The sequence below is a fragment of the Leopardus geoffroyi genome, chromosome E3, assembly GCF_018350155.1.
Source record: "Leopardus geoffroyi isolate Oge1 chromosome E3, O.geoffroyi_Oge1_pat1.0, whole genome shotgun sequence".
NCBI classification, from domain to species: domain Eukaryota; kingdom Metazoa; phylum Chordata; class Mammalia; order Carnivora; family Felidae; genus Leopardus; species Leopardus geoffroyi.
This window is the reverse complement of record NC_059340.1, coordinates 34,393,198-34,403,143: the sequence shown is the minus strand read 5'-3', so window position 1 is coordinate 34,403,143 and position 9,946 is coordinate 34,393,198. Positions and strand designations below refer to the sequence as shown.

The 9,946-nt window shown below is 48.0% G+C and overlaps 1 protein-coding gene across 1 annotated transcript in view; it reads right to left on the bottom strand.

Moving 5' to 3' along the window:
• Window positions 1–582: 582 nt before the first annotated feature.
• Window positions 583–9,946, bottom strand: part of LOC123589087 — a 31,771-nt gene continuing 22,407 nt past the window's right edge. Inside the window, exons 6-7 of the mRNA XM_045460728.1 lie at window positions 6,972–7,305; window positions 583–1,132 (exon numbers count right to left, since the gene is read on the bottom strand). Coding sequence (XP_045316684.1) covers window positions 7,194–7,305 — 112 coding nt within the window. The 3' untranslated portion in view covers window positions 583–1,132; window positions 6,972–7,193. The remainder of the gene's footprint in view (window positions 1,133–6,971; window positions 7,306–9,946) is intronic.

Below are 9,946 nucleotides of genomic sequence, written 5' to 3'. Positions count from 1 at the left end.
AGAAGAAAAATCAGAATCCAAAGACAATTGTTCACAGAATGTGGAAGAGGCTCTCCTGTCTTTGGTGAGAGCTCTGGTTCTTTCCAGAAAGGAGAGGCTCCAGCCCACGGACGGCCCACCCCCATGCCAGAAAACCTGAGTCAAACAAAAAGTAATGAGAGCGTCTGTTCATGCCTGCCGCCCTTGTTGTTTGTTCCGAGCACAAAGGCTCCTTTTTTGTTGTTGTTGCCGCGTTTAATAAGTCTCTAAGCATCTCCCAAGGCAAGCATTCTCTTTTCTATGCCCACCTTACCTCCCTCCAAAACAGTGGGGCTTCTTCCTTCCATTTGGTGTAGCATTAAAAAAAAAAAAATTGCACTTAACTTTTCCTGGGCAGGCCTAGAAGCGCATCTGTGAGCCTTCAGGCTGGAGAGCCCAGTTTGGCTGGATGTGAATCTGGTTTCTTCCTTCTGGGCATGAAGATCCATTAGGATGCATTGCAAGATGGGAAATGAAAAAAGAAAGAAAAAGAAAGAAAGAAAGATCCAACCATCTCGTCCTAACCTCTTTAAAAAAAGTGATAATTAAAACAACAACAAAAAATAAGGATAATTGAAACAAAGAATGTATTCATTTATACACCACCAGGGAATTCAAGCGTAGTTTGTCTCTGGACGAGGCTGGACCCAGCAGCTCAGATAATACCATCCGGACTCAGAATCTCTGCATTCATCAGCTTTGCCTTCTCTGTGGGGTTTCATTTCCTGGCTCCTCTGGGTGTTACATGGCCACTTCACTGAATCAAATGTAGAGGAAGGCAGAGTTTCTCTGTCCAATAGCTTGAAAAGACATCAAGGAATGGGGACTTGTTTTCTCTGGCTGACCCTTCATGGGTCATGAGCCCTGTCCTCAACCAATCAGCATGGCCCGGAGGAGTCCACCTGTTGGCTTCCTTTAGGTCAAAGGCTGTGAATCTGACTTCACAGGAGACTGATAAAACAGAACACAAGTGGCCACTACCGGAAGGAATTAGGATGCTCTGAGAAAGACACGTTAAATATCCACAGACTCTCATAGAAGATTCCACTCACAGAAGATGATGCGGAAATGGTCCTTATGAACACTTGAAAAGATGCCTGAGCTCACTGGTAATCTGGGAAATGCAAAGTAAAACATCAAACAAGAAATAACATTCCCACCTCTCCCATCCAGGGGTGATAAGTGAAAGCCGTACCCAGCTAGCGTTGGTAAGAGTACAGGAACGGGGGGTGCCTGGGTGGCTCAGTCGGTTAAGCATCCGACTTCGGCTCAGGTCATGATCTCGCGGTCTGTGGGTTCGAGCCCCGCATCAGGCTCTATGCTGACCACTCGGAACCTGGAGCCTGTTTCGGGTTCTGTGTCTCCCTCTCTCTCTGACCCTCCCCTGTTCATGCTCTGTCTCTCTCTGTCTCAAAAATAAATAAACGTTAAAAAAAAATTAAAAAAAATTAAAAAAAAAAGAGTACAGGAATGGGGTGCTCATACAATGACAGTGGGGTGTCAACTGGGGCACCCTTGGGGGACAACAACAATCTAACAATACATTCTGAAGGTTTAAGTCCTCACTTCTAGAAATCTCTGGAAATCGCTGTGAGTGCCCAAAGATAGGTATATAAGTGATGACGGCCAAAGGATTGTTTGTTAAAATGAAAAGAGTGGAAACACCTTAATGGTCCGTCCACAAGAAATGGACACATTACAGCATCTTCGTGCTCTGTGCCACCCTCGAAGTGAGGGAGGTAGGCCCAGTATGAACTGACATGGGATGCTTTCTAAAATGTATCAAGTGCAGGGGCGCCTGGGTGGCGCAGTCGGTTAAGCGTCCGACTTCAGCCAGGTCACGATCTCGCACTCCGTGAGTTCGAGCCCCGCGTCGGGCTCTGGGCTGATGGCTCGGAGCCTGGAGCCTGTTTCCGATTCTGTGTCTCCCTCTCTCTCTGCCCCTCCCCGTTCATGCTCTGTCTCTCTCTGTCCCAAAAATAAATAAACGTTGAAAAAAATTTTTTTAAAAAAATAAAAAAAAATAAAATGTATCAAGTGCAGGGGCGCCTGGGTGGCTCAGTCAGTTAAGTGTCTGCCTTTGGCTCAGGTCATGATCTTACAGTTCGTGGGTTCGAGCCCTGCATCAGGCTCTCTGCTGTCCCTTTCTGTCCCTGCCCCTCCCCTCCCCACCCTCTGAAGTAAATAAATAAATAAGCAAGCAAGTAAGTAAGTACAATGTATCAAGTGCAAACAGCAACATGCAAAAAATGCAGGAGGTATGATCCCATTTGTGGAAAAGAGAAAATATTTAAGAGACAGTCTGGGTGGCTCGGTCAGTTAAGTGTCTGACTCATGGTTTCGACTCAGGTCATGATCTCAGGGTTTCATGAGTTTGAGCAGTGAGTTCACAGGCAGCTCGGAGTCTGCTTGGGATTCTCTCTCTCCCTCTTTCTCTCTGCTCCTCCCCCACTTGTGCTGTCTCTCTTTCAAAATATATAAACTTAAAAAAAAAAACACTTTAAAAAATTTCTAAAATGAGAGAATGCAATGGTCATGTGTATAGAATCTGGGCCGGGCTATCTGGGTTCGAATCCCAGCCCCTTGTCTCTGAAGCCATGTGGCTTTGGGGAGGTTACCTCACCCCTCTGGGTCGGCGTTTCCTCCTGTGTAAAAGAGAGATTATGGAATTCGTGGCATATGGTCGTGTAGATTAAATCAGTTCATCTATGTAAATTGCTTTCAGCAGTGCCTGACATGTAGTCAGTGCCCAGTTGGCATGAGCTGATAGCCCTGTGCACAAACCCACATAAATGCAGAGCAAAGAGGCTGTAAGGATGTGCTCTAAACTGTTGATGGCAGAAGCTGATGGCAAGGAACTTCGTACTTTGCTGTACATCGATTTGAATTGTTAGTCTTTCACAAAAATATGTTTGTGTATGACCAGAGTAATAGTTTTAACCCCCTTCCCTCAGATCCCCCACGGTGATGTCCCTTCACAGGCTTCCTTTTGTGGAATACTGTCATTCTGTGAGGAACAGGGCAGGGTCTAGCACGGCCCAACCCCCACTCTTGTGGGGATGGAGAAAGGAAAGCTGCCAGAGGTTAAACCACTGTCCAGCCTCAAGCTTTGACTCACTGGCCAGACAGGGGCCCACGCCCAGAATCCCGTTACCTCCAACTGCTCTCCCCCCCCACCCCCCAAATCTGCCTTGGGCCTCAGGCCTCAGCAGTCCATGGTCTTTATGCCCTTAAGTCACATTTTCCTCCTTCTTTAGGCTGAACAAACTGGCTAAATGGCCCTCACTCCAAATGTTCTGTTGTAGCAGAGCCTGGGTGGCTCGGTTGGTTAAGCTTGATTTCAGCTCAGGTCATGGTCTCTTGGTTCATGAGATTGAGCCCCACAGCGGGCTCTGTGCTGATGGTGCAGAGCCTGCTTGGGATTATTTCTCTCCCTCCCTCTGCCCCTCCCCTACCTCTCAAAATAAATAAAGTTAAAAAAAACAAAAAAAAACAAAGAGGGGCACCCGGGTGGCTCACTCGGTTGAGTATCCGACTTTGGCTAAGGTCCTGATCTCGTGGTTCGTGATTTTGAGCCCCACGTCAGGCTCACCGCTGTCAGCGTGGAGCCCACTTTCTTTGGATCCTCTGTCCCTCTTTCTGCTTTGGATACTCTGTTCCCCGCCCCTGCCCCTCTCTCTCTCTCTCTCTCTCTCTCTCTCTCTCTCTCTCTCAAAAATACATAAATACATAAACATTTTTTTAATGAAAAAAAAAAAAACCAAAAAACAAAAAAGAAAGAAATGTCCTGTTCTGTCGTCTTGCCAAACCTGGGAAGCAGACAATATTTCCTCATTTTTCAGGTGAGGAAATTGGAGAACAGAATGGTCACATAGCATGCCAAGGGCACACAGCTAATAAGCAGCAGAGCTGGGTTTCACAGCCATCTCTTTCTGATGTTAAGGCTGTGTTCTTTTTTAAAAAGTGACTTAAGGGGAGCCTGGGTGGCGCAGTCGGTTAAGCGTCCGACTTCAGCCAGGTCACGATCTCGCGGTTCGGGAGTTCGAGCCCCGCGTCGGGCTCTGGGCTAATGGCTCGGAGCCTGGAGCCTGTTTCCGATTCTGTGTCTCCCTCTCTCTCTGCCCCTCCCCCGTTCATGCTCTGTCTCTCTCTGTCCCAAAAATAAATAAACGTTGAAAAAAAATAAAAATTAAAAAAAAAAAGTGAATTAGTGGGGTTTTTTTTTTTACTAATTTTTATTTCCATGTTTTGCTAAATAACTTTAAAAAAATTTTTTTAAATGTTTATTTATTTTTGAGGGAGAGAGACTGAGCAAGGAAGGAACAGAGACAGAGGGAGACACAGAATCCGAAGCAGGCTCCAGGCTCTGAGCTGTCAGCACAGAGCCCGATGCGGGACTCCAACCCACAAACCTTGAGATCATGACCTGAGCCGAAGTCAGATGCTTAAGCGACTGAGCCACCCAGGCACCCCAGGGTTTTTTGTTTTTTTATATTTAATTAGCGTTTTTAAATAAGTTACTCCCGGCACCATCCATCCAAGAAAACCTAAAAGCTGGACTGCTGTCTGAGGTTTTACCGTTGCCAGCGTTCAGACCTTACAGGGGCCTCGGATTCTTGCATCCAGGATCTACGTGTCTCTCTGGGCCCTGCTGGCCTGGACCGAATGTGTGGTTTTGCCTGGATCAGACTGTCCAAGCCAAGAGGGCAGAGTCAAGATGAGAAAGGAGCCTTGGACTATGTTGAGCCCCTGGCTTCACCCCAGGGAAGAGCCCAGCGAGGCCAAGAACCAGGGTACGAAAGAGTCAGCACACAGGGAAGCAGAAACGATGACTCAGCTCCGGGTCATGATTTCCCTCTTCCTTGCCTGAGACATGAGTCATGGCCTGTACGTCTTTAATTTTCTGACTTCTAACTCATCCCAGCAGGGAATGGGAAGCTGATGAAGGAAAGCTCCCTGCAGCATGGGCCGTGGCCCCAGATGGCCCGACTTCAAATTCTGTCTTCCACTTACTAATCGTGGGACCTTAGCAAATCACTGAGCCTGCATTTCCCCATCTGTGAACTGCAGATGCTAACGCCTATCTTGCTAGGTTCCTCCACCTAATCAGGATTCACTGAGCACCTACTATGTGCCAGGCAAGGGGATGTGGTAGTAAATAAAACAAACAAAACTCCTGCCCCCATGAAGCTTACATTCCAGGGAGAAAAAACAACAGTGAACAAATTTGTGTATGTCACATTGTAACGTATACATTACATTGTAACGTATATGTCACATTGTAACATATGACATTGTAATGTCAGCTGGAGACCAGCAGAGGTCTCCAACGGTGAAGAATCCCACGGTGAGGCAGGACAGAGGGTCAAGAGGGTTGATGGAGACAGTTCTATAAACTAGCAGGGGAGGGGCAGAGAGAGAGGGAGAGAGCATCCCAGGCAGGCTCCACACTGTCAGCACAGGGCAGGGCTGGAACTCACAAACTGTGGGATCATGACCTGAGCCGAAGCCAAGAGTCACTCAACTCACTGAGCCATGCAGGCACCCCAGTGTTAATCGCTTTAAAGTGAACAATTCAAGGGCGCCTGGGTGGCTCAGCCGGTTAAGCATAGGACTTCGGCTCAGGCCATGATCTTGTGGTCCATGAGTTCGAGCCCTGTGTCGGGCTCTGTGCTGACAGCTCAGAGCCTGGAGTCTGTTTCCGATCCTGTGTGTCCCTCTCTCTCTGCTCCACCCCTGCTCATGCTCTGGCTCTCTCTCTCTCAAAAATAAATAAACATTAAAAAAATAAAGTGAACAATTCAGTGATGTTTGGTGCATTCACACTCCTGTGCAACCATCACCTGCATCTGCTTCCAAACTATTTTATTTTTTCTTTTTCTTTTTTAAATTTTTAAAAAATGTTTATTTTTGAGAGAGAGAGACAGAGTGTGAGCGGGGGAGGGGCAGAGAGTGAGGGAGACACAGATTCCGAAGCAGGCTCCAGGCTCCGAGTTGTCAGCACAGAGCCCGACGCGGGGCTTGAACTCAGGAGCTGTGAGATCATGACCTGAGCCGAAGCCGGATGCTCAACTGACTGAGCCACCCAGGCGCCCCACCAAGGTATTTTCATCACCCCAAAAGGAAACCCTTAACCCACCAAGCAGTCACCCCTCATTTCCCTGTTCTCCAAACTCCCCCATCCCCTACAACCAAGAATCTGCTTTCTGACTCTGTGTATTATGTATTTCTGGGTTTGAATCCTGAAATATTTTATATTTCATATAGGGGCACCTGGGTGGCTCAGTCGGTTAAGCGTCTGACTTCGGCTCAGGTCGTGATCTCCCAGTCGGTGAGTTCGAGCCCCACGTCGGGCTCTGTGCTGACAGCTCAGAGCCTGGAGCCTGTTTCCGATTCTGTGTCTCCCTCTCTCTCTGCCCCTCCCCCGTCCCTGCTGACATTCTCTCTCTCTCTCAAAAGTAAATAAACATTTAAAATAAATAACTAAATATTTCACATAAACGGAAGTACAGAACCAGTGGACCTCTTGTGTCTGGCTTCCCTCACTTATGGTAATGTTCTGGAGCCTCAGTCTGCCTTGTAGCAAGTATCAGACCTTCTTTCCTTTTTACGGCTGAATACTATTCCATCATAGGGATGGACCACACTGCTGATTCCTTCTTCCTCAGGTGAAGGGCCTCCACAAGTGTGACTCTCGAGAGGGGCATCTGGGTGGCTCAGTCGGTTAAGCATTCAACTCTTGATTTCGGCTCAGGTCAAAATCTCACATTTCGTGAGTTCGAGCCCCACATCAGGCTCTGCGTTGACAGTGTGGAGCCTGCATGGGATTCTCTCTCTCTCTCTCTCTCTCTCTCTCTCTCTCTCTCCCTCTCCCTCTTTCCACCCTTCCCCTGCTCTTGTTCTCTCTCTCTAAATAAATAAACTTAAAAAAATGTTTGACCCTCCAGACTCACGGAGTCTCATCACCGCCCCAGGAGGTGATTCCAGGAAGCTCTGTGAGGGCGTGAAATGAGACAGGGCTCGCAGAAGGACCAGCAGAGGGTTCTCTTGAGGAACCCAGCAGGTTTGTGCCGTGTGCCGCTGGCGGTCAGCTTAACCGGGGCTGGTGCAGTCACCTGAGGGACCATGCAGGCTACAGGTCAGGGGGCTGGGTGCAGGGCGGAGAGACTGAGGCCTCAACCCCCAACTGCTGTCCACACCTGATGCGTGTAACGTTGGAACTTCAGCTCCCCGCGTTTCCAGGCTGAGCCGGAGCGCGCCCCCACGTGGACAGGAGGGATGCAGGTCCTGCAGGGCGGAAGCAGGGAGAGAACAGGAAACCATCTGGCTGCAGGACAGCCAGGGGAGCGAGGGGATGTGTCGCATCGACACCCTTACGTCCACGGTGATGTGTGATCCGTGCAGGGCAAAGCTTCAGGGGCTTCACAAATATCCCTTCGCTGACTCTCCATGACAGCCCCACTAGACAAGTGTTGTTATCCCCGCTCTACAGATGGAGAAACTGAGGCGTGGAGGAATGGCGAACAACTCACACAAGATCCTCCCGTAAGTCAATGGCAGAGCAGGATTCAAACCCAGAAAGTCTACGCTGGTCGTGAGCGCTTCACCACCCTTGCCCGCCCATTGTGCTTTCCTTCCTGTCGGGTCTTCCATATAGGTTCAGCCGCCTATTTCCTTCAGGTCTCAGCTTGCGGACCACCTCCTCCAAGAAGCGGCCGTGATCACCTCTCCTACTAGTACCTTTGGCAGAGATGTGTTTGTTTTCCTCAGAGCACTTAACAGTTTGTAATAATTTTCTCTGTTGCTTTACTTACCATCTGTGACTATAAGCTTCATGAGGACAGGGGCCCATCTGTCTTGTTCACTTTGAATTCCTACTTCTTATCTCAGGGACTGGCTCCGTGTAGGAGCTTAATAAATAGTATGTGCCCCTGGAGAGTAGTTGAATAATTAAATAAATGAACCCAACAAACAAAATATATTGACGTCATGTTTCTATAGGCCTGACATACACACATTGCATTGTTTTCCGAATACTAATTAATGGGGCCTTTGGAATTTCCCTGAGGGGCTGGCCGAGGGTGCTTCCATGTGGAAGATGCAGGACACAAATAGAGCGAAATGATTTATTCTGGGTCACTGATGACTCAATGTCTGGGAATAGAAACACACTCCAAAACCTTTGCTCTAATTAGTCAAGGTAATTATTAGGCACAATAATTAGGCATGAATGACCTCAGCCAGGCTGTTTTGTAACCTCTGGAATTTAAGACCTGTACTAATTTTGCTTTAATGGCAGGATTTGTTGTGGCTTGCCACCCCCACCCCTTCTCTGCTTTTTCTGAGCAAACAAACATTTGTCTCAGAACACAATCTTTTGGGGGCATCTGGCTGGCTGAGTCGGTAGAGCATGTGACTCTTGATCTCAGTCTTGGGGTTTTGAGTTCGAGCCTCACATTGGGTGTGGAGCATACTTGGAAATAAAACCTTTAGGGGCCCCTGGGTGGCTCAGTCGGTTGAGTGAATAACTCTTGATTTAGGCTCAGGTCACGATCCCAGGGTCGTGTGACCGAACCCCATGTCAGGCTCCACGTGGAGCATGGAGTCTGGTTAGGATTCTCTCTCTCTCTCCCTCTGTCCTTCGCCCACTCATGCTCTCTCTCTCTAAAAATAAAAATAAAAATAAAAATAAAAATAAAAATAAAAATAAAATAAAATAAAATCTTTAGAAAGCACACACACGCACACACCCTTTTCAATGAGATGCTTGGCCTCACCCACTGTCACATTCTGGAGTCGTCCCTCAGATTACTGCCCTCTGATACAGCTTTTGCTTTTGTGGGATTCTTTTGGTTTGGGGTTATTGTAAGAGGTGGACTCTGGTCCCTGAGAAACTCCTCTCCTGGCTCCTTCGCTTATTGAAGCGATATTTACTGCGCCCCCTTCTGGGAGCAGAGGTCTATGCACCCCAACAGAGCCAACAGGGAGTAAAACAATTCCCACCCTGGAAAAGAATTCTCAGGGCGTCCCCGGCAGGGTGAGGAGGGTTTACGGCATTTTGGTTTCCTCTTTATCTTACTCTTGGTTCGTCATCGCAGCTAGCATTTCCCATGATCTTCCTCTATATGATGCATGGTGTTATGTGAGTTTACTAGAAACAGTCCTAGAAATAGTCCTATGAAGAATGTTATTACTATTAGTGCTAGGATTACCGCCCCCGTTTTACAGATGCACGGGGGCTTAAGTGACTTGCCCAAATTCACACAGTTGGTAGGTAAGTGACAGTGGCAGGACCTGAACCCAGTTTTCAGAATGGGTGCTCTTACCCACTATACCAGGCTCACTATACCAATATTTTGGATTCTCCAGAAAGGTCTCCAAATTCTCTGACATTGTACACCCACTTCTTTTTCTGTTTTATTTATTTATTTAGAGGGAGGGGCAGAGAGAGAGGGAGACAGAGAATCCCAAGCAGGCTCCCCCACTGTCAGCACAGAGTCTGACACGGGCCTCGAACTCACAACCTTGAGATCATGACCTGAGCATTACTCAACTGACTGAGCCCCCCAGGTGCCCCTGCTCACCCACTTCTATACTCACAAGACAAACATTTCCGGGGACCCTCTGGCTGATGGCAAGGCCCCAGTAAGGCAATGAGTAGGGATATGGAGATGAACCAAAGCCAATGCTTGCCTTAGAGTTGGGGCCGTTTGGAGGAAGGACCAGGACTTTGGAGTGGGACCCTGGCCTCAAATCCTGGCTGGGTCAGTACTTAGGGTTGCCAGGTTTAGCAAATCAAAGCATAGGTCACACAGTTACATCTGACTTTCAGATAAACAGTGAATAAGCTCTTAGTGTAAGTATGTTCCATGCGCGTGTTGCATTTCATCTGGCAACCTTACAGGTAATTAATTGCTGTGTGACCTTG